Raw genomic sequence first — 26,178 nt, 5'->3', positions numbered from 1 at the left:
AAACCTAGTATGTATGTGTGCATATGTGCAAGTTTCTCAAAGATAGTTTTTCTAAGAAAGAAAGAAATCTGAAAAAACCATTCTCCCAAAAATTAAGACTGGCTCAGAAATAGGTTGCATTTTATTTGAGCAACTAGAAGCTACCATGACAAAGCACAAGGTTAATTTTCTCCTTTTATTCATCATTTTCTAACCCTGAGAGAATTATGTGTGAATGTATGACGAGAACGGCCCTAAAAAGAAACATCTTAAATCTCCTAATTATCATATTGTACCCTATGGCAAAATGGATTGTGAACAAATAATTGTATGTTGAAAGTGTTCTGCATTAAAAACATATTTAGAATTCTAAAATGTATAAATATATGTACTTATGAGAAAATGGACTTCTACATAATACATATATATATATATATATATATATATATATATATATATGAAGTTACACGCAAAGCATAAGGATGAAAATACACCATGCTTGAGTAGTTCAGAATCAGGCCTGTGTGTTTGGTTTACCATCTTTTACAAAAGTTTAAGTTTCTGAAAACCTTGGTATAAAGCAGAGCAAAACTCATTACATCATGGCTTGTCTCCTGCCTGTTCAACTTATTTAATTATATTTGGCTGAAGATTGAAAAAACTGTGTTGGTTTCACAAGTCCCAATTATGTTCTTGAGAGGTATACTTTAGGCATATAGAAAACAGCATGCACTGGGCATAAGAAGGGTATGTGAAAAAAGCAGAAGTGTGGTTACTGACACAAAGTGGCCTCTCAGGTGAGTAGGATTCAGACACACACTACTTGGCAGCTCATTTTCATTACTTGCCCATTTCCAATGACTTAACATCATGAACTACCTAGTTAAATATGACAATGTGACATAATCCCACGATCCAGGGTCAATAATTTTTATATCCAAAAGTCTAGATTCTGAAATTTTGGATTTAAAAAAATGATACAAATGCAGCCACAGTCCTGGATTCTCCACAGTACTGTGCACATATGCAATGTTCATACAGTTTCCACCTTCCTGTTTGCTCTGTTTGGCAAGAGATTGTAGGCAGCATCTGTTTAAGGTTGAATGGAGAACTATCCAATTGTGTTATTTTAGTAGCCAAAGCTTTGGTTTCAAGAAGAAATTAGATCACTAAGAATTGAGTTCTTGTTCAATTTGAGAGCTTGTCTCTCAAGCAGTTCCTAACTTATGAAACAGTTTTAAGAGCTTAAGCATCATCTGTAAGGCAAATGCCCGTGCTTACCTACCATTCTTCCAGAACCCCAGTTTAATTAGCCGTGTGCTTCATAGAAGTTTAAAGCCCTCTGAGCACCCGGGGTTGAATTTTCACCAGTAACCTGGTGCTTTTAATTCCATTCTCCTTGCCTGTGATTGCTTAAGGAAGGTTATGATGAAAATCTAGCTGGTGAGACTCAAGAGGGAGTCTGCTGCTGAAGGCCTTCTGTGTAAGTTTTCCTTGCTCTTAAAACAGAACAAAAGAAAAGGGTGTGTCTTGTCCCTCTCTGGTGTCTGCCACTGTGGCAGTAATATGAGGATCAGGAAACCCACCTAAACAGGAAACAGAATGGGTAGAAAGAATCCAGTTGTGGTGCAATCATTAAGTCACTGAAGTAAGCAGCCCTGGGATTTCCAGTCTCTGTACTTCTAGTTTTATGAGGCAATAAAATTTCCTTATTATTTAAACCACTGGGGAGATGGGCGACATCTGCTATCTATGGCCCCAAGTAATCAGATGCAATCCTCTTCCTCGAAATAACACAGGCTATTTTTTTTTTTGAAGAGTACAGATGCACATAAAATCCCCACCTGCCTTTTTTTTTGTCCACCTACCTTTTAAACTAAACTAACTCTTAAGTGAGTACTAACTTTACCTCCTGTCTCCAAAATCTAGACTCCTTGAAATAAAACATGTTTCGTGTTCTCTGTCAGGAATACCATCCTACCCAGCTCAATCACTTAGAGCCTAGTTCAAAATCTGCCTCCTACATGAATAACTTAATCCTTGCCTACATTTTTCTGTAATTCTAACATATAACATTTATTGCGTTTCACTGTTCACATCTTATCTGCCCATTCTCATGTCTCCCTGCCAATGTCTACCACTCTGAGCACACATTTGATTTTTAGTAATTGAATGAATGAATGAGTATAAAGCATCATTTTCCTTCACCTGAAACTTGGGTTTTTCCTTTCCTCTTTTCTTCCTTGTCTTCATTCCTCATCTTACTTCTCTATAGAAGACAAAAATTGAGATAAAAGAAATTCAGAGTTCAGACTCTGAAGGAAGAATAAATATTTTTAAATAAAGTTAAAAAATGGCATGCCCTACCACCTGGGAGTTACAAAAAAGTGAAATTATGATGAATAGCAATTAGATGCTATACAAATGATGCCCTGTTTTGTACCTCCCTATAACACAATGACTAGCTCGTTTAAACAAGGAATAGGTGGCACATTCTTAACAAATAAGAAGATATAGTTGAAAATATAGCAGATGTCTCATAAACAAGTGAATGATCACATAGCCTCACATGGTTAGGGCTTTAGGTTTGTAAACTAAAGCTTTTTATTATAAAAACAGAATGAAATGTGCATACTTGTAGTTAACACTGCTGTCTTGATGTAATGAACTTCATCTGAATGTGCTGACATAAACATATTTGCTTTAATGCAGACTTCAAAGTTGTTTTGAAATGGAAAATATATATATTGGCTTGTTTTTGTTTTTATTTTAAAATGCCTTTGACTGGTAGTTAAAATTCAAAATTTGGGACCCTCAGAGGAAATTTCTAGATCATCATCAGGAAGGCCTACTATGTCACACAAACTGAATCTATAATGGCTACTTTTCTGCATAAAAGCTCTGGGCTATCCTTCTAATGAAATGGAATAAAGAGTATTTGCTCAGTTCTTGACCCAGTGTAGAAAATGGCTCACCTACCCTTGAAGGTATGCAAATACAATTTTAACTTGACCTTTTAACTTATTTCAGATATTTTTTTGTTGTTATTTCCATAAGGTAATATAAAACCAACATTAAGAACTTCTGCAATATCTTTACATTATACAAAAGAATAAAAATTGTTGTAAATATTCAGATAGTTAAATGAGCACCACACACTATTGAAGTGTAACCAACATGGTTCTATTAAAAACTCTTCAACTCTGGCATTCAAAGACAGCAATACAATATTTTCTTTACAAAGCAACTAATATAAAAATCTGCAAATGCCATAAATTCATTCATAGGCTATTATTTTCATATAGGCATGTCATTAGATTCTTTCAATTCTTTCTTTCAATTCTTTCCTGAGGTATTTTATGTGGTTTACTCTTATTGTACTGCTGGATGCATTATCTTTGATCATCCTTTCCTAAAATGATTCTTAAGACCTGCAAAAAAAAATTATTGCATAGGACGCTATTCATGACATAGAGATTGGGAACTGTATATATGTAGCATTGGAACAAGTCTTACAAATATTGCATTTTAAGAATTTGTTACAAACTTTGTTTATACTTTGTTTCTTTTTAAAAATTGAAGTTACAGCTAAGAATTAACTACATACAGTGAAGCATTTTAGGAATGTTAGAGATTAGACAGAATACGCTGAATGATACAAAAAAAAAAAAGCCATAATTCTTGCCGGCTAAATATTGTATTGCCTTCAAAAGCAACTGTACATGTTGTAATCAGTTCATAGTTATATATTTCTACTAATCTGTTTTAGGAGAGCAAATGTCTTTCAAGGTTTCAAGTTCCTCTATAAGCTTCTTGTTCTGAACTTCCAGCACTGCAACACGACTCTCCAGACATTTTACATATTCTTTCTTTCGACGTCGACATTCTTTAGCAGCTTCCCTGGAAAAAAAAGGTAGAAGCAAAAGGGCAAACAAAACATTTTTTGCATGCTATTGACAAACAGTCTGAAGTAAGCATGGTAAATGTGATCATGGTTGGATTCTAAATCTTGGAACAACATTCCCAATTCAATTTCAAACACTATGCCAAACTGGATTCTTAAGGGTCACAAGTGTCCCTTCTACAAGTCCACATGGCAATTAGTAGAATTGCTGCATCTCCTGCCTTGATTAGAGTTCATAGTAAACAAGGTCCAAGTCAAAGACAGTTACTCTGCTTTATGGCAATAAAGATCTTTGAGGGCCTTGAGTTCCTCAATGAGAGTCTTGTTTTGGTTTTCAAGCACAGCCACACGGTTTTCAAGACATTTGACATATTCTTTCTTCTTCCTGCGACACTCCCGGGCAGCTTCCCTGGAACCAACACAAGGCAAATAACTAAAGGAACAACCTCCCAGCACAATCCAGAGTGGCTCAATAAACTTCTGCCCCCCAAACTCAACAGCCAACCAATCCTGGGTAAGGTCTGTGCAAAGCAACACAACAAATATACCCAAGCACATGCCTTTTTGTAAGATTACACTAAGACAACAGAAACAACTTGAGAGCACAATTAATTCATCTAGCATTTGTCATAAATGGCATTTTCTTAGGGCAAACATTCTGTGATGTGACCAGAATTATTTAGAGTAACACAAAAACAATAGGACTACATCCCCTGGTGGAATTTCTACAAACACATTCACAATTCCTTTCAATTCTCGTAATTATTTTTGTCCACCAAAAGCCACATATTCTATCACGAGTTAACTTCATTTGATCAAAAACTATTAGAGAAATTAATCCTCAGAAACCTAAAATGTTAATATTGAAGATTTTAATTCTCTAAGACTAAATCTCAGTAAAACATATAAGATCAATCATGACTGCAAGAAACGGATTATTGGCTAGAAAACAACATAGATAAAAATGACAATAAACGAACCGTGCACATTTTCATAAACCAAAATAAAATACACACTGCTCTTGATAATTAAAGAAGGAGAGAAGGGAGGTACATGATGCAACAATCAATGATTCAGACATAATACAATACTCAATGATTCAGATTTAAATATAGGAATGTAAGAATACTACCATTAATGTTATAAAAAGGAAGCTAATTACTCAAAAGTGTTTTTCAAGACAGTTCTCTAATCACATGATTTTACTATCCAATATACTGAATTGTAAAGGATGTAGGCATGCCCAAAGGAAAGAACAGACCAACGACCAGAACAACAAATAGATGAGTTGAGTTAGTCACTTTCTTGTATAGCTCCACAAAAACAAAAACAATGAATGTAGTCAATATTTCTTTCTTTCTCCTATTATTTTAGGATGGAGTGGGTAGCAAGTACATCATTTAACTCCCTCTGTAGAGTATACACTCTGATAACAACTTTCTTTTGGGATATTCAATTGAGAATACTGTCTTTGGGGTATCTTTACATCAAAAGGCCTACATTAAAACAGATATTATAACTAAATAAATATATTTTAATAGACGTTATGTTTAATGTCCAAACAACAGTTATTGTACTGTCAAATTAGCACTGCTATGATTCTGAACTAGGTGTGATGCTTGCCACAGATTTTGCCAATTCTATTTCATTTTTAGCATAAGTAACTCTCACTAACAACTGGTTATCTGTGTTTTCTCTGTGGGAAACAAGAGTCAACAGAAAAGGAACCTTGAAACCCCAATGAACTACAGGAAAAAAATCAACCCCTACTTCCTAGCCAAGAAAAACACACTCATCCAGTGAACTCACAAAGTTCTGACTTCTCAACTAGTTAACAAGAAATAAAAAATGTGTAAGTGAATTAAATCTGATACAGATTAATTTAATCTAAATGAATCACAAGCAAAAGATAAAGAAGAAATACAAGTATACTTATAAATTTGCCAGCTTAGGAATATAATTTAATTCTTTTCCACAGAACTAAAATACATTTATAAATACCAAGGCTTTGTGATTTTTATCTTGTTATTAAATTGTACATCTGGAAGGAAGATAGCTATTTTACAAAACAAACTGCAGTGTTGTGAGATATTTAATTTTTAAAATTTTGTTTACGAAGGTGTACTGTTTATCATACATATCCTTATTTTATATTTCTTGTGTATGTGATACCAGAGCGAATATGTCCCCCACACAAAGCTTTTAATGATCACAACAGTAGATGGTACATTCCGAAGTATTTCCCCGCTATGGAAAACACCTGCTTCTTCTATTAATAGCTAGCTCAGTTTTCAGACATTGCAATTGTCTGAACATATCCTCAGCATACAGAGCAAATGCATGGCAAAATGGAAAAGTTGGCCATGCCAAGATAAAAATGGTTGCTGGGTTGGTAGAAATATAACATAGCTAAATATCTGTCAGCTCCCCCTCCCCCCCAAAAAAAAAGCAACAGAGAGAGAGAGAGACAGACAGACAGACAGACAGACAGCAAGAGAGAAAGAGAGCGAGAGTAACAGCGAGAGAAAGAGAGAGAGAGAGAGAGAGAGAGAGAGAGAGAGAGAGAGAGAGAGAGAGAATATGAGGTCTCTCATACTAAATGGTAAAACCCACACATTCCATTCCATGAAGTAGAATCTGAAGTTTACACGGAGATGTTTTTGAGGAGGCTCTGGTGTTATAGTGCAATGAGGAGTAAAGAGAATCTGACTGCGTTTTCTGATTCTGTCTGGTTTGCAGTTTTAACCAACCTAGTACTTAACCTCTTTGAACCTCACTTCCTCATCTGTTAAGTAAGGATAATGTCATAACTATTCTGATGAGCAAGTTATGTGAGAGTTAAGGAAACTGTAGATAGCACTTAAAGCTTACTTATGGAACTTGCTCCACAGATATCTATTGTACTGAGCAGATACCATATGTTGAGCATAACATACCATATGCTGAATATAAGATACTGAGCAACCTAATAGCCATTTGCCATCTGCTTTTTCTAGTCTTGCTCTGAACTTGAGGTTTGGAAACTAAAGGCTGTTATCAGAATCCCATGCAGCTATGGATTTTATTTGCTACAGTCATGCATAACATAATGAACAACATTTTGGTCAATGATAGACAGCTTATATTACAGTGATATATATAGCATATATTATATTGCCTACAAGTTTGAGAAGTACACTCGACAATGTTTGAACAAGGGCAAAATAGCTCAATTTCACATTTCTCATATCATATTGTTAAGCAACATGGACTACATTTCTAGTCAATGAAATGTGGGTGAAAGTTGCTGGGAGAGTCTTCCAAGTAAACCTTTCAGAAGGGTCAGCCAGTTCCAATTTTTAGCTCTAGTGCACTGCATAGATGTGTGGTAGCCAACTGTGATCTTAATAACAAATGTCACATGCTGAAGATGACAAAGCAGGGAGGAGGAGGAGCCTGTATCCTTGATGATACTGTTGATTCTTGGTTTTAGCAGCACATACTGCTAGACAAGCTATGTAAGATCAAAATACCACACCTAAAGTCTCCATTTCTCTTATAACCAAAACACAAGTCGTTATTAGCTAATTGTTTTCTAAAAGACCAAAATGTTATGAGATTTCAGAAATGTCACATGCATATATAGGTAGCTGAAGAACATGTTTATGGGAACCACCTGCCTAAAATTTTATCTATTTATTTCATTTTGGTAGTTCTACTGACAAAGTTTTTTCATCTAAAAATAAAGGTAGGGAATAATGACAAAAAAGGAAATAAGAGGGCTACTTCCAATTACTTTCTTCTTAGGAGAATAAGACATCAGTGAACAATTTTATAGTTTGCAGTATTATCAAAATTTATTATTTATGGACTACTTCAAAATGTGCATTCTATGATGAGAGAGGCAATCAGAGCTCTAGAGATCTCTGAAAGTACAGTTTTAAAGTATCCACATCACACATCAGATCAAAGTTGTGGATCTTTATGGAACTTGTAGATAACAAGTTCCATACAAAATAATGATATTACATTATTCAAAATCCATCCATTCAGGATTTCTCAGCCAAATTCTGCTGATGGAAAAAATATGAATACAGCATGACTCATTAAATCTGGAGAATGTATATATATATATATTTTTTTTTTTTTAAGATTTATTTTATTTATACAAGAGCTAGGGTACAGGCCAGATGTGCAGGAGGTTGAGAGGATTCACCAGAGATAGAGTGGGGAACAGAACAGGCAGATTGTCGAAACACACTGCTGAGGGGAGCAGCGGGCAAGACAGGAGAGGTCTGCTTGCCATGTGGGTTGCTCCAACGTCGGTGGGGATCTAACGGGCACTGCAGGGGCTGCGGACAGCTTCACAGTGCTGCACTCAACCGCCTGTGCCACCAGAGAGGCCCTATCTTTTTTTTTTTTTAAAGATTTATTTTTATACAAAGCTGGGGTACAGGCCAGAGGCGCAGGAGGGTGAGAGGATTCACCATAGACAGAGCTGGGAGCAGAACAGGCAGACAACTGAAATACACTGCTGAGGGGAACAGAGGGCGCAATAGGAGAGGTCTGCCACATCATGTGGGAATCTCCCTGGATGGCAGGGAATCAAACGCACACTGCAGAGGCTGCAGATAGCCTCACAGTGCTGCGCTCAACCTGCTGCGCCACCAGGGAGGTCCCAAGGATGTATATATCTTTAAGATCCTATTTTGGGTAATCTGTTGATATTTCCAGGATACAAAATTCCATCTAGTGTGATCTATATATATACAAGCAGATTGGGAACTGTAGCCAACTTAAAGAGTTCTATAATATATCTAATTATATCATTTAAAAGTTATCATAAGCTGAATATAGCTGCTACTAGTTTAGTTACAAAGGACAGCAAAGAATTCAATACTTATATCTGAATTTTATAGGCTCAAAGCCACAACTTCTAGATTGACTAGGTTGCTAACATCTAGTAAATTAACTACTACCATGTGGTCCTGACTACAGACAAGCACATGAGTCCATTTGAAATGTTTTGTTTTCTTAAAATGATAAATATATTTAATACTTAGTAATAAGATGCAAGACTACTGGGATAACCCTTACTATTCTGTTCATTTCAAAAATCAGATTAATTTGTACCATTCTCCACAATAAAATTAAACCAAGAAATAATATGTAAGTTAAATTTTGATAAGAATTTTAGAAGACAGCATTACACTGGTATTTAAAAAATAAAATTATGGAGACAGCACCAGAATAAATGATAAAATAAGATAATGGACTGGAAATATCATACAATAATACTAGTAGGTATCTCTAGGTGGTTGAGCTATGGGTAATTTTAATTCTCTCTATTGTTTGTATTTGCACTTGACTAGAATTGATTAGAATATGTATTTCAATGTAACAGAGAAAAAAGTTACAAGAGATAAAACTACATGTAAAGACTAAGAAAATTCTCAACTCATGCTTCAATTTATTTTGCTCATAAAGAAGTTAAAAAGTCATCACCTATTTCACAAAGTAGTATCACATACAAAATAAATATCTATAATAAAGTTTTTCCATCATTGCTTAAAAAAATGACTGTATTAAACATTACCTTTACAATACATAGGACTGTACTCCTCCTGAGTTCATGTGCAGGAAGTGACGAGAAGACAACTGATCATCACGAACAAGCACAAACCCACATAAATTGTCACATAACACTTAACTTGGGAGAAATAACTTATGAAAAGTAATTCTTTTTAAAGCCTCACAGCAACAAATTGCATGTCCTAAAGGAGGCTGTTGATTTCTAATGCAATATCTTACCTGTTTTTCATTAGCCTCAGCTCTCGCTTGCGTGTTGCTTCTTCTGCTAGTTGCTGGGGACTGTGCAAACTTCCTGGTGAGGCAGCCATCACTACTCCCTGTGGCAAAGCAGAGGTTGGGGCTCGGATCTGGTAAGTTGGCATGTCACCAGTGGCGGCTGTAATGAAACAAAATATTACAAGCTTATATAGTTTACAACTTGATATTTTATATAAAACTGACCTGGAAATAACATGGTTCTTTTTACATATCATTAAGAAGTGATCTTACTAATGTTTAAAATGCAAGTATTATAGAAATAACTCCAGCCTTTGGAACAATGATATTCATTCAGCATGCTGTTTTCAAGGTAGAAAAATACCCTAATGCAGGTTAGAAAGGTTTTGATGTTGTTGTTGTTTTAATCAAAGGATAATGTAGAGAGGCTTTCAACAGATAGTTTAACCTGAAATTAGTGGTGTGGTGATAAATGTTTGACAATTTCCTCTAGAGAGGAAATTTCACAAATAAATTTAATAGAGTCTATTCACAAATAAAGCCTATTTCTCTGGAGGAAAAGAATAAAGTCCTGATCTATAGCATTTGTCTATTCCCATGAAGTAAATACTTCCACCGTACCAATTTCAAGTACCAATGTGATTTCATTGAATGTAGAGTTGGGAAGACATACACAGTAAGTAGCACACCATACAGATAAAAATAGATGCAAATAATCTAATGAACATAGATAAAATAATTAAAAACAATGAATTTTTAGTGTTTTAATGTAACCTTTGTTTGTGTCTATATGTGTATATATATATACACACATACATATATTTATGTGTGTGCATGTAGCTTTTAATAATGCCTATTTTAAAACCAGCCCGCAAAAATCTGGAAAATTTAACAATGGGCTCTAACAAATCAGTGGGAAGTGACTATAACACACCACTGCAAAAATTTCATTTCAGCAGAGTATCTCCATCTTCTGACTATCCCAGTTAAGAGATTTTCTTAAACCCTGTATCATAACTGAAACAGTTATTGTATGTCTAAGTATAAGGCCAATCACCAGAAAATGACTGAGGTACTAAAAGGAATCTGGCTCACTGTGTTTTCAGTTTAAAAACAACCAACCAAATGAAAAACAGCAAAGTTCTGCTTAAAACTGGTTTCTCTGGGGAAAGAAAATTTTTGTGTTTCTTTGGCTTCTTGAGATAACACATTTTTAAGTATTCATTTTTTAAAAAATATTTTCTAATTATCATCAGTTAAATGACAGACTTAACATTTATTTAGTATTCAAGCTGAATACTAAATGTCAGTCCTCAAAGTCTCTGAATTTATAGTCAAAGTTTGTCTGTCTTCTGCAATAAACACAACTTCCTAGAAAAGACAGATGGATTTAACTGATGAGACATATGTCTACCACCATTGTTTCAACTTTGAGAACATATGGTGCAGAGTTAATGTGACACTGATATTACAAAATACATGCTCTCTCAAAGCTGAATATATGAAAAAGATTTTAAAAGGCTATAAATTCTATAAAAATTGGTCTGAAACAAAATGTCAGTCAAAATATGAAAAATAGCACTTCCATAATGAATTAATACCCAATGAATAAAAACAAAACGTTACCCAGAAAAGTTTTTCGGTTATGTGGAAAAACTTGACTTTTCACTAAAAAGTCAAGCAATTTAAAAAGTCAATAAAACTTCTATCCATGTGATTCTTTTTAGTTCCTCCCCCTCAACCCCACTCAAAAATTAGGTGAGAAAAAAACCAAAAAATGTGATTTGGCAGGATGATTGCTTTAAAAAGTCTTCATAAGATTGACAAAAATACCACTTATAAGATTATACTGCTTCTATATGTAATTAAAAAAACAGTGGTGATCAAAAGTAACTGTGATAAAAATAATCATCACCAGCAAAATCTCTCAGAAAACCTAGGGAAGCTCCTAAATTGGTTTTTGTGACTATTTAAAATACTGCAGAGAGATCACAGATGTCTCATATGTTGGAGACAATTTCATAGCTCTGTAATATTTCAGAAGATAATTTTAAAACCAGTCATAAACACCTCACTAAAGTTTTTTTGTTTTATATTTTAATCATATTATCAAAGGAGATAGAATGAAGCACGAAACATAGTTCCCTCTTCTCTTTACCCACATCAAGGGAAGAAGTTTATGAGCTAATAAAGGCTGAAACAATGAAATAGCTGAAGGCAACACAGGTTTTCCAAAATTGGAACAGTGAGTGACGAATGAGAAATCTAAGTATCACTGTGTTGGCACTGCAGGCAGTGTGGATACAAACTTGATCTAGAGTGGTTGTTTCTATACATCACTTACAATTATCTGCAATAAAATTAATAGAAAGGTACAGACGGGTTCATTATACTGTCGATCTAGTTTTGTATCCATCTATTTTCTGTACTATAAAGTTAGAGCAGAATGCTGATATGTTATACAAAAGTTAAAGAGTATTCTTTTTTTTTTTTAAGGAAGGGGTGGGAATAATTCATAGATAAAAAAGAAAGTTCATTTACTGATATTAATCAGAAATGGTTCCAAATGTTTGCCTGTTTCCAAAAGCTCAAAACACCCTGAGAGGACTCAATTTGGCACTATGAAGAATAATGGCAATTCCAAAGAAACATTCTTAAAACATATTTGAGCAACAGCTCAGGAAAAAACATCACTTTGAAATGTAGCTTGGAAAAAATTGTATATTTGAATGCACTTCATTCTTGGATGTTAGCTAACAAATAGGCTTTTATTACAAGTTTTAAGACATTGTAGATATTCATTTTATCTCCTTCAACAAAAATCAGATGTGTAGCTCATTAATTAAAACATAATATAGATAAATTAGTAGGAATTATTATAAATTTCCATAATATCTTAAAGAATCTATATGATGGCACATTTCTAATGGTCACTGAATAATCAATGGATTATGTTTATATATGACCTTATTAATAAATACATTAAAAAAAGATGGGCAAAGGGAATCTCTTCTTCTGAGGAAATCTAATGTCAAAACATTCTGTTTTTGAAACAAATTATAAAAAAGTTTTCATCTTAACTTCAGATGTCATTTACTATCATTTTAGTGATAGGTTAAAGCAGATTAGATACCTAAGATTGCAGTTCACAGAAACATCCTATATTCTTTAATATGTTTTCATTCCTGTGTCCTTTTTTTAAAGGCCAATTCCTGTCCCATCTTCTACTAAAAGTATCCAAATTAATATTTATTCTAGAATTTCAAGGTATGTTATCTTCAAAAATAGGTCATCAGTGGCTTTAAACTTGCAATTGAAAAAACAGAATAAGAAAAAATTTTTTTTAAAAAAATATATTTTTTTAAAGTCGCAAAAACTTTAAAAAAAGTCAGATATATATTTTTTTTTACCATGGTATCCCTTAGAATCTAGTACTTGGTATATTAATAGGGGCTTGGTGAGTTTATATGTGCACTATGAAGTAAATTTTGAAATTCTCAGAGTTATACACAAGCCCACTGTCATTTTGAGTGTTTGAAATAGCAGTCTTATTATTGTAAGACTATTATTAGCTACTATTATAGCTGGGCCTTTAAGTCTTTAACATTAGACATGGAAAATTCTAATGATGCTTCGTATTTATTCAAACTGTCCATTCTTGATAAAAAGCATTTCCTAAATCTTCCCTTATATACTAGTCATCTAACCTGGCATTACAGAAGCAGAAGAGTTGTATTGATAGTGTGTTTTTAACCATCTCTCTCCTGACATGAAAAATATTTTTTTAGATTTAATATCAAATATTTCATGGGAAAAGAAAATTCCTAGAACTCTCAATTCTGGTCATTAACTTCATACCTCTCTTTGCAAGCTTTAAACACGGTACAGCAGAAAAAGCATGGGATTTGGAGTCTGGGTTCTAGTCCAGCTCTGCCACTTACCAGCCATGTGATTTGGGGCAAGTTCAGTTTCCTCATCTGTAAAATGGGGATACAGTATCTCATTTAATACTCACAATAAACCCTGTAATGTATGTCAAAGTGTCTAGCACAGTGCCTGGCACATGGTAGGCATTCAGCAAATGTTAGTTCCCTTCCTCTTCCCTTCCTTAAGTTCTGAAAGACAATGTTCCAAATTATGCTTATATTCTACATAAGTTAAAAGGTACATAACATCCATAAATATATTTTCCCTGGGAGTTTCCCTTCTAACAAACCTGGGGGACAGAATGAAATGTATGACTCTATTTCTTATCTTTTCTAAAAATATGCCCATTAAAAAGTTTTAAAAATTTAAGCTACATTTTGCTATATCCCTTTAGAGAAATAAAAGATAACAGAAAATGTCCTCTTCAATATATTGCATCATTAAAAACAGAACTTCAAAAGCAGAGAATCACAAATAACCAAATGATTAATCTCATCAGACTGGTAATAAAAAAAACTGGAAAACCTCTCATTTCTAAGAAGAGGAACAAAGAAAAAAAGAAACCCAGCCAAATGCCTATCTTGATATCTTCTAAAGTTAAACAATTTATCAATACCCCAAACGATGGTGATTTTATCCAGTTGTTTGTTTATTGAGATCTCTGTAATACTGAACATATTAATTGAAATAAAAACAGTTTAATATGTGGAGTTGCTACCTGCATATTTCATTTCACTATGTGTCACTAATCGCAAATACATCCAAATAATGAGTAACCGGGTTACCATAGAAGTCATATTAATAACTAGGGGACTTCTTTCCCTATTGACATTTTCACTGTTCTTTTTTGGAATTCTCCCTCCCTATCACTGTATCAGTATTTCTAATGCCCAAATTGGATGTTCTTGCTTGGTGTCTCACACTGTCAAAAAATTTCCCTCCTCTATTGTTCCACTTTTTTCAGCAACATTAAATCCTACATAAACGTGACTATTAGGTACTAAACATTTTCAAACGTGTTGACAATTACTGTAATACAGAAACCACATAGAATTAAGTTATTACATATTTTTACTTAAAGTTATACATAAGGGCCCTTTCCTAAGTTGTTTATTAAATGAAAATCTCGAGTCAAAAAAAATGTGAAAGATGAGAAATTATGAATATTGAAATTTAAAGTTCTATATAATGACAAATATATGCTGCATTTTCCTATGAGAGTAACAATATTCTAGGGGGGAAAAATCAATCTTAACTACTTAAAATGATACCAACTTCATTTTGTATATTTTATAAGTAGTATATAAACTATGCTATTCTACTCACGTAACAGCATTAATTCAAAATGTCATGTGAATTTTGAGGAGCAATGAATATGGTGTGAACAGAATTGGACAAGGAGTCTGAAGGTCCACTTGCTAGTTTTTAAACTTACTAGAGTCATTTACTTACCCTGACCTGTGTTCTATTACATGTGAAATAAATGTTTCCTTAGTGCATCATCTTATATGTAAGGGAGAATGCAGGAAAGTACTTCTCATCTAGGATATTTAAATATGGTTTCCTGGGCCTCCCTGGTGGCGCAGCGGTTGAGCGCTGGGTTGTGAAGCTGCCCGCAGCCTCTGTAGCGCCGGTTCGATCCCTGGCCACCGGGTGAGGGTCCCATATGGCGCTGCAGACCTCTCCTGCTGCCCACTGTTCCCCTCAGCAGTGTATTTCATCACTCTGCCTGTTCTGTTCCCCGCTCTGGCTCTGGTGAATTCTCTCACCCTCCCGCGCTTCTGACTGTACCCAGTGCTTGTATAAATAAATAAATAAATCTTTTAAAAAAGGTAATTAAAAAAATATATATATGGTTTCCTACTCTTTAACCTATATTACCTATTTTCTACTCTTTAACCTATATTACCTATTTTCTATGGATTTCTCATGATCTTAGTTTCCTTGATCACATTTACCATATTTTTTACTTGCTTATTTGTAACAGTGAATGATTTTTAAAGTTTACATAAATGCAAGAAAGCACCATCATAATTATTTTATTAGGTAATATATTCATAGAGGCAAATAAAATAGTGAAACAAAAATCCCAAATTATATTTCATTAAATATTTTTCAACAATAATGGAAAAGAGTATGTAGGAAATTTCAGTTAACCTTCCATACAGATTTGGAATTTTATAGAAACTTAGGGGAGATAAGTGGCTTGTCATTTTCACTACCAAAATGATTTTAACTTTCTCTGCTACCAACTTTAAGAAGTTGTTACAACCTGATCTAAACCATTCTATTATGTGAAAGTTTCTAAGCAAAAATCATTTCCAGTAGCCTCCTTTCACAAAGGTAAAATGGAATCTGTTCTTATAAGTCAAATGTTAAGTATGACACTGTTTTCTAAATTTTATTAAGTTGAAATGTTGAAATGTTTGTTTTTAATAATTCAGAAATCTAGGCTGTAAATAACTTATTAAAATTTTTCAGACTCAGAGTCCAAAAGATATGGAGTGATACTCCTAATATAATCAGCTTACAATTATAGCCAAGACTTATTTCTAATAAAAATTTAAACCATATTCAACAGAATCAGTAATACGATTCTATACAAAATACTCACTTTCCATATTTGATTCCACGATCCATTTTATAATTAAATGTTCCTAAGACCTTTCCCAGGCCAGCCATTATTGTTAGGAGCCTGATTTTAGTTTAGACAAGTTTTTCAAACTACAAGGTACAGATTATTGGTGAAAAAGTGAACTTCATAGGTCAAGAAGAGCATTTAAAGTCAGAAAAGGTCAGATAAGTATGAATACTTCACATTTGGTTAAAAAAAGCATTATTTCGGACATTTGTTTTATAAAAATGTAGGGTAGATGAACACGCACACACACACACACACACACACACCAGATATACTGCACTATGATGGTCAAACAGTTTACATGCCAGTGGTCTACATCAATTCACTTGGTTTGCCGATCTAGACCATTAGTCCAGATTTCAGAATCCAAAGACCTGAGTTCTAAAGTCGCTCTATTATATTTTTTAAAAATCCCTTAAACCCTCTCCTCTTTGAGCTCCTTAATGGAAAAATATTTATGTGCTTGTGTATATATGTATTTGTATTTTTCATGTTTAAAAAGCATTGATTCTGTGAGGAACTCATTTCCAAAAACAATGATTTCCAAAGGCACAATGAGGTCTTGTGAAAAATTTGACATTTAAAGTTCTGGCATTTTGAAAATTTTAACTTGGAAATTATGTGCAACATTGGATAAAATTGAGTATGAAAAAAATCTCCCAGGATGGTATGCTTATTCTGTAAACATAAATGTACAAAACTGGTCATTTATTCACAAGCAATGCTTAAAATTTTATGCAAATTTTTACCTTAAACTTTCTTTATATGTTTTCAAATCATTTTATTTACACAAGCCTTTATGCCTAGACAAGTCAAACGGAGCACTGAAATTACAAGCTTAGTGAAGACAGAAATAATTTTTAGAAAATAGATATATGCACAAAAAAAGAACAAATTTGGTTCTAAGTATCAAAGTTTAGATTATATCAAGACAATCTAAAAATTTGTCATTTGAGAGCTTCTGCAATCTGTAGCATTTCTAAAACTTCTTTGTGACAAACAATAATTCTTCAAGATAATTAAAAAAATTCAATACAGGTCTTACAATGAGATTATTCTACCTATAAAGCGTTGAGACCCATTAACTCTAAAGAGCCGAATTGCGGTGAAGCTGTTTAAGATCACCCATTCTTCATGAATTCGACTACAAATTCATGCCTGAGTTAGAAATAAGACATCACTGAAGAAACAACACTGAACCACAGAAAGGACATCAGCAACTGAGTCGAAATTACCACCTGTAACTAAGAAAACCAAACCGTGGAAAGAATGACTGGATTACAAACTGAAACAGCTGCGTCTGGGGCACAATACTCAGACATGCACTTCCTTCCCTGAGCACCAGAGGGCGCCCTGAAACGCGAGTTGCCCAGGGTAAAGCCCCAGCAGGCGCCCACCTCGCCCTACGCTGGCTGAATCCCTCAGCAGGGGCCCAGCAGGAGCTCAAAGAACCCCTAAATGGCCAGTCCGCGGGCAGTTCTGCACGCAAGAGCATGACAGGCTTCATCGAGGTTCCCCCTGGTTAAGGGGATACTTACCGCACCAGAAAGGCTAAAGCAAACCTTACAAGAAAAGCTATGCAGTCTATGAGCGATCTTGGAGGAAGAGGTGGTGGCGAGCTAGTTAATGAACGACGCTAAATCTGTCAGCAGTACTTGACAAAGCAGAAAGGAACTGACTAAATCACAGCATGACTAGGGGCTGACGTCAATGTGCAGCTCGCTTGGAGTTTAACTTTTCCACTTCCCTGCCGAAACACGATTCCAGGAAATGCAATGACGTCAGCCGTTTGAACTCAGCAGAGGAACAGACCATTTTAAATACAGGAGGAAAGAAACAAGTAGTTACACAAACATCCCTAACATGCTGACTTTTCCTATTCTGTTTGGGGCTACATTTGTACACAGCAACGAAACTGGAAGTTTAAATCTTTACCATTCGAACAGAATATCTTTTAACTTGTAACTGCATTAGGTTTGCAACAGGTTGCAGACGAAGTAGAGCCAAATGAGGGGGTTGGGGGTGGGGGAAGGGCCGATTACTGTTTTGGCCAAGTAAACAGTAACACTGAGCAGAGAAACAATCACACATATATGATGCCTTTACGCTACTATTACAATGTGCTGAGTGTGTGTGTGTGTGTGTGTATAAAGAAACTTCCTACTCCTCAGCCACTAGAAAATACTTTTTGAAAACACTCAGAGGTCCCTAAATATTTTTTTATATTAAAAAAAAAAATTTAAACCCCTCTTTAAAATTCTTACCTGTTTCATCTCCAGTTACAGCCATGATGGGTTTCTGCATACAGTACTGTCTTGTTTCCTCTATCACAGGTCAATATAAAGTGTTCCAAACTAGCAAGCTTGTGCAGGATAAGTAGGAGTACTGACATCACAATGACATCACTAGCCTATCACTGCCATCAATTTGCTTTGTCACAGACCGAGCTCACTGAAACCAAAGCCCTATAAAAAAACCTTCCTGTAATAAACAATCCTAATGCTTTTCTCATCTTTATATAAAAATCTGTTGAGATGGATTCTGGCAAAAAATGTCTCATTCACATTAAAAGTTGCATGGTTTTTCTTATGGACTATTATTGTGTGTCCAAGGTTCTTATGTAAACAAAGAGAGCATAAACCACATATATTTTTCATAGCTCCTAAGAGGAAAAAAATACTTGGAGATAAAACAACTGACAATACAGCAGGAAGACACTGACTTACACAAAAGTGTATTTTATAGGCACCTCTAAATTCACCATTTAAGAATTATCCAACCACCTTAATTCACATGACACCTTTTATTTGCTGAACTTTGCTATACCTCTGTAAAATCTAGCTATTCTTAAGGTGACACAGAATTTGCTAATTTCACTTGAAGAGAGTAAATAAAAAATTCTTTATGTCAAATGCAGCAAATACTATGTAACATTCATCCATAAATATTAAATTGAACCATAGGAATTTGCTGACATTTAACTTTCTGGTCCATAAAAACAGCAATTTCATGTAACTGAACATTATGTCACCAAATCAAAATTCCTTGAAGAGTTTTGTGACTTAAAAAAATTAATAAGGTAATCATAATTGCAATCATAAATTTAAAAATACATCAAATTTTATTTTGATCACTTAGTAAAGGTTCAATGCATGGAGAACTAGCTCATCATAGGAAATTTAACAACTGCAAGATTTGAAAAAAAAAAGTGGCATATATTCAACAATATAATAAGCCATAGCCTGGGAAAAAATGATTTGCATTTCTAAGTGACATGTCACTGAGACCTTTTGTCTTTTTCAGTGGGTTGAACAAAGCCCATTCCATTGCATGACCAGAATTTAACTTGATCGATTGTATGTCAATAAAACGACAGTCTACCACATTCTTGCCTTATTCAAATAAGCATGTTCTAGTCAAAGCAAGGACTTTACACTCTGATGCTTAAGAGGTAAAACATCAGGAAGTAACCATGTTTCTATTTCATAAGAGCATAGGAACTGAAAGACCTCTTGGCTAAGTAAGAAAGTCTGGGGTCAATCTAGACATCAATCCAGTCAGAGCCTCCATGAAAGATTCTTTTCCATCCCAGTCATATTTTTGAAAACTTAGTCAATTTTATTTCACATTTCACAAAGTTCAAAGTAATTTTAGTCTCGACATTTCTTTAATTGACACTTAGGTGCTCAACAAATATTAGAGGAAAGAAAGGAAGGAGGAAGCTGGTTGCTTGGCTGACTATTGCTATTAGTAAAATTTTAATATATTCTCTAGGCCAGTTAAGTGCAGTTAATCCGCACATAGAGCTAATAACATTTTCACAGAGGAAGTATATATTACTTTCATTCAGTAAATGTTTATGCATTTATCATACGATTTATCATATGTCAGGGACTATGCTAGGCACCAAGAATCCCTGTCCAAACAGAAGTTATCATGGAGGGAGGACACAGACAATCACAATACAGGTGATATGTGCCCCCAGATGGTGCAGTGGGAATTCACAGGGGGTTATCTAAACCAAATTTGGAGGATCAGGGACGGCTTCCTGGAGGAAGTAAAGGTGAGAAAAAGAAAAAGGGGGGGGGGGAGGGAGGGAAAGAAGGAGGGAGGGAAGGAGAGAGAGAAAGTACATGCACACAAGCACATGGCATATAACAGGAAATGGAAGAAATTCAGCACAGGACTACATTTCAGAGAGGGATAAACTGAGTGGCAGACGGCTGGCAAAGGAAGCATCTTTGGGCCATGTTAAGGATATTAGACAAATAATAGGCAGTCATTTAACAGTTTGAGCAAGAAGCTGACACGATTAATTCAATTTTAGAAATACTACTCCAAGCTGCAGAATGGAGAGTGTAATCAAAAAAGGGAAAAGGTGGAGGCAGAAACTTTTGTTTTAAAGATATAATACTAGCTCCCAGAATCACTGGGAGATAAAGGAGTAGAGACTGGTTGAATTTTCAGGGACAATTCCCAAAAAACAGGGCTGAGCAAGAGCTGTTGCTACCACATTATTAGATCAAGAAGTTGCTCCACACCACCAGCTTAGAGCTGCCAAATGGCAGACTAGTGCCCATAGCCTTGTCCGAGGTCAGAAGGGATCACAGCTGGAACAAGGATTATGACTGCAGGGGTGGAGTGGACTGAATAGACCTGTGATTTAGCTAGGAAGAAAAATGGATGCAGAGGTATGGATGGAGAGGTGTAGGGAGAGTAAGCAGGGACAGTTAGTACATTGCTGAAATAGGGTAAACAAAAAGATTTGAGATGAGGAAAAATGGATGTGGTTTGGACTTAAAGAGTGGGAAATCTGTGTGGGATATAGAAGTAGCCAGCAGGAGTATGGAGCACGTCACTGAAGGCATGAGCGGGGAAGAGGTTATCCAGAGAGAGAATTTAAATCAGGCGGAAGGCCCAGGATACAATCCTGAGAAACAGTACTAATACTTAGGAATCAGGCAAAGGAAGATAAGACCAACAAAAGAGTCTGAACTAGAGTAGGAGTGGGAGAAGAAAAAACACCAAGAACGTACTATCAGGGAACCGAAGGAAGCAGACTGAGGGATTACAATACTGTGACATGTAAGACCTATATAGGGGATCTTTGTCTATGGTTCCTGCCTTATGGCTCATAAAACCCTCGGCATTTTCTGAGCAGTAAGAGCAATAGGACCATTTCTCATAATAGTGGGTCTCTTGTCCTCAATTCCTGAAATTGCTTCAGAGTTATAAAGATGAAATCTTGTTATTTATACAAGTCCCTTTCCACCACAACTGTGTTTATGTTAAAGAGGCGACTTTTGAACAGAATCTAAAAATGAGGGCTGGTTGCCAGGGGGACTAACCAGGAATAGAAGAATAGAATTTTCAGTCCCACCTCCAGACCTCCTAGGGAGAGGCAAGGGGTTGGAGGTAAATCACCAATGGTCAATGACTTAATCAATCTAATGAGGCCTTTCATAAAAACCCCAAATGACAGGGTTCACAATCCTGCACAGTTGGTGAACACAAGGAGATGCTGGGAGAATGGCAAACCTGGAGAGGACATGGAAGCTCTGTGCCTCTTCCCTAAACTTGCACAATGTATCTCTGCCATCCAGTTGTTCCAGAGTTGTTTCTAGTTAAGTAAAATGTTTATCTGAATTTCATAAGCTGCTCTAGCAAATTAATTGAATCCAACCATTTCTTGGTTCTCTGGGAACTTCTGATTTTATAGCCAGTCAGTCAGAAGTACAGGTAACAACTCAGACTTCAAACTGGCATCTAAGGTCCAAGGACAGGGTGTGGGAGCCTCCCTTTATAGTGGGTTGGTCAGAAGCACAGGAAAAAGCCTGGGCTTGCAATTGGTATCTGAAGAGGGAGGCGATCTTGTAGGAATAACACTTAATTTGTGGACCTAGATGCTATCTTCTAGTAGATAGTGTCAGAATTAAGTTGAACTGTAGGACACCCAGCTGGTGCCAGAGAACTGATTGCTGGTGTGAGAAAAAAAAATTCTCCTTCCCTGCCAGCACACATTTCAGTTGGCTGCAGAATCATTAACTGGTTCCAGAACCATTTTAGGACTCAATCAAAATAAAGATTGAGGGCCTCCCAGGTGGCGCAGAGGTTGAGCGCTGGGTTGCGAAGCTGCCCGCGGCCTCTGAAGCACCGGTTCGAGCCCCGGCTGCTCCCCGGCCACCGGAGGAGGGTCCCACATGGTGCGCAGACCTCTCCTGCTGCCCGCTGCTCCCCTCAGCAGTGTACTTCGGTCCTTCTGCCTGCTCTGCTCCCTGCTCTGGCTCTGGTGAATTCTCTCGCCCTCCCGCGCTTCTGACTGTACCCAGTGCATGTATAAACAAAAAACAAACAAACAAGCAAATAAATAAATAAATAAAATGCCTCTATAAAAATTAAAAAAAATAATAATAAAAAAAAAATAAAGATTGAGAACTCATGGGCCTCCCTGGTGGCGCAGCGGTTGAGTGCTGGGTTGCAAAGCTGCCTGCAGCCTCTGCAGCGCCAGTTTGCTCCCTGGCCACCAGAGGAGGGTCCCACATGGCGCACAGACCTCTCCCTTCAGCAGTGTAATTCGGTCCTTCTGCCTGCTCTGCTCCCTGCTCTGGCTCTGGTGAATTCTCTCACCCTCCTGCGCTTCTGACTGTACCCAGTGCTTGTATAAATAAATAAATAAATAAATCTTAAAAAAAAAAAAGATTGAGCACTCACAAAAAAATTCATGTGACCTTCCAATAGGATGAGAGTGTAGAAGGTGGACAGAGACCTAGACAAAAATGACGACAGACCCTGTTATGTTAAAAAAAAAAAGGACAATTTTAAGTCCAAGTTGATACCTGTACTTCTGACTGGCTATAAAATCAGAGGTTTCCAGGGAACCAAGAAATGGTTGGATCTGATTGATTTGTTAGAGTATGAGTACGCCTGGATGCCATTATTTTAAAGAAAAAGAAGAAAGGAGAAGAAAACAAGAGGACTAAAGACTGAAAGGGGAGAAACACAACATCTTATTTGTATTTGATATAAGCATTTCTGTATAGTACACAGATATTCATGAAGAATCTGCATATTATTAAGTTAGATTCAACAAGGTTGATCAACTTTTCCCCTGACAAAAAAAGTCAGTATTTCTCTATACTAGAAACATCTAGAAAATATAATAGAAAGATGTCATTCATAATAACAACAGAAACCACAAAGCATTTAGGAACTAAACAAAGAGCATTAAAGATGTCCATGAAGAAAATTTTACACATAATATTGTAAACCAATGTTACCTCAATAAAATAAAAAACCTCACAAAATTTTAAACTGTTAAATAAGACCTGAATAAATGAGATATCCTATGATTTTAAACAGGTCAATTCAACATTGTCAAGATTTCAGTTTGCCCTAAATTAACTTGTAAATTAAATGCAACCTCATTACTGGTACTATTACTTAGAAATTCAAAGTTATGGAATAACTTTCATTTGGAGATGCATACATAATAACTCACAAATAGCTAAATCAACACACACTTACAGAACTTGTTCTGTAAGATAATAAATCAATATGGTACTGGCATATAGAAAAAAAAGACCATTTGTACAAAATTGAGTTCTGAAACAGATGAACCTACTGTACAATTAAGGTTGCCCCATAAAATAATGGGAAAAAACAAACCATTAATAGTGGAACACTGGCTTCGCATGTAGAGGGAAAAAATATCAATTCCTACCTAATACAACATACAGAAGTGAACCTCAGTGACATAAGGGACCTAAATGTGAAAGGTAAAACTATAAAGCTAACAGAACATAAAGTAGGAAAGTACCTTTATGATTTACAGGAGAAAAACAAGTCTTAAAACCCTCACAGCACAAAACTTATGTTTGTATTATCTAAGTCAAACATAATTTTCTAAACTCTGCTGTGTTGTTAAAATATCAAGTTTACAGTAGATTTTTCATATTTAAAAAGAAGTAGGAGAAATTATTCCTTAAGATTATTCATTTAGATAGGTAGGGTTCATATATATGGGGGTAACAGCATTGGTGGCTTTATTTTTACATTTAAAAGTAAACATTAAAGTACTGGGTAAATACTCTAAATATTTTTTTACTCCATAAATGCCACCAGTTAAGTTTTTCATACACTTTTATACAGTCCACATTAACCCCGAAAATACCTAGGAGTAAAGTTAATTATCATTGAGTGATCAATTATAATTTTCTTTTTTCTTTTTTCCATACTTAAAAATCGTTCAGACTAAGAGAATGGATGTTATTCTTAAAATTAGTGCTACATCATAAATCCTAAGCAAATGGACGAAGAGCAAATGACATAAATTAAAACACAGGATTTTTGGAAGTTCTATTTTTTTCTTATTATAATGAGCACAACTGAATAAAATTAAAATACAATATAACTCAAGCTTAACTGAAAATCTTAGGTTCCCCTGTAAGGCTAGGGCTATATCCCAAACAGTTCTATTTCATCACTGTCGGCTTCCATAAGAGGTAAAACAGGTACCTCAGAATTCAAATGAAATAAAATGGTCTAAAGGAAAAATAAAATGAAACATTTGGATGAAATAAATTTTCTAGAAGCTAGAGTTGAGTGTAACAGCTGGGGAAAAACCCAAATTCACAAATCTCCAAGATTTGACACTAGAATCTATTAGGTACAAAATATAGCCCCCCAAATGATGGATATATAATTAAAAAAAGTATTCATATTTCCAACTTTGTTTTTTGTCATGCTACTCTGAATTTAACCTTTCTTCAGAACCAGTAAAACCTGCTAAAAAGTAAATCATACAATTTATTTAAATTGTTTAATGTATTCAAAATATTTTTCTACAAGTGTCTTCCCCCGACAATAAAAATCTACCTCTTGTATATTCAAAAACTAAATTGTGTGATATAGTAATCTATAGATATTCTAAATGTATTAGGATTAATAAAATATACCTTGAACAACAACCTGGCTGCCTGGGACAAAGAATTGCTGTGTGCCATCAGCTGATTGTGCTGCATACTGTACAATTGTAGCACCTGGTGGAGGAGCTCCTGAATTTGTCATTGTTAATGCCTGTAGTCCCTGAACACCATCAGATCCTGGGTTAGAAATCTGGATTGCTCCACCTTGGGCTATAGCAACTTAACAGAAAAAGAAAAGAAATATTAGAGAATTTCAAGATTCATTTGTAATAATTTCATATTGGAAGAATATAACTGGATCTACTGGTTACCATTGATTTTTATTCTCATGCTACCCTTATTTCTCTTTGTTGAAATTGAGAAGGAATATAAGGCCCTCTTTCATAGGATAACATCCTGAAAAAGCTCATAAACATTTGAAAATGATATATTCAGAACTGCTTGAAATACATAGGACCCATGGAATTTTCCTACATTGTGGCATCCATCCAACTAAATTATTATTTCAGAGGAGGAGTGGAGGAGATACAGACAGGGAAAAGGTTCAGCTTGATTTTCTCCATTCTTTCATACATTTTTATAAACAGCATTCCTTTAACATTTAAGAAATCATCAGAGAAAAGCCACTGAACATCACTAGTGAATTTGTACCTTGCTTTAACTACTTTTCTAATTTATTATCAAAAAAGCTTTTAGGTGAATAGATATCCTATATTTTAATTTTAAACCTCAAATCTACAAAACTATAACCTTCACTGTTTTGGCTTACTTGACCATTTCAGGAGAATCCTGAAGTACAAAGTGTTATGTTGGAAAGTTGAACCTCATTCCAGGAAAGGACCTTAAAAGGTTACTGTATTGAAAGAATTTGTGCTACAATATTTATCTCTATCAAGTATTGAATAACTACAGCTAATGGCAACAAAAGTGAGGTAGAAGTCCTCTAAATATTGAGACTTGCCAGTAATGTTTAAAAGTTAACATATTAACTGAAAGTTTCAAAAGAATAATTGATC

At 35.2% G+C, this 26,178-nt stretch overlaps 1 protein-coding gene across 22 annotated transcripts in view; it reads right to left on the bottom strand.

Moving 5' to 3' along the window:
• Window positions 1-3,734: 3,734 nt before the first annotated feature.
• CREM (cAMP responsive element modulator) overlaps window positions 3,735-26,178 on the bottom strand; it is a gene marked incomplete at both ends in the record, with an annotated part of 62,147 nt that continues 39,703 nt past the window's right edge. For 3 of the 22 annotated variants that reach the window (XM_084254251.1, XM_084254257.1, XM_084254243.1), the window contains 4 exons: window positions 3,735-3,879; window positions 9,674-9,830; window positions 13,612-13,647; window positions 25,193-25,381. In XM_084254251.1, the coding sequence (XP_084110377.1) occupies window positions 3,735-3,879; window positions 9,674-9,830; window positions 13,612-13,647; window positions 25,193-25,381 (527 nt within the window). Of the gene's footprint in view, window positions 3,880-4,147; window positions 4,293-9,673; window positions 9,831-13,611; window positions 13,648-18,502; window positions 18,543-25,192; window positions 25,382-26,178 lie in introns of those variants that run through there. The other 19 variants (XM_084254256.1, XM_084254260.1, XM_084254244.1 and 16 more) reach the window with 11 other exon arrangements.

The sequence above is a fragment of the Talpa europaea genome (assembly GCF_964194135.1).
Source record: "Talpa europaea genome assembly, chromosome: 14".
Taxonomy (NCBI): domain Eukaryota; kingdom Metazoa; phylum Chordata; class Mammalia; order Eulipotyphla; family Talpidae; genus Talpa; species Talpa europaea.
This window is presented reverse-complemented; position numbering and strand designations above follow the sequence as displayed.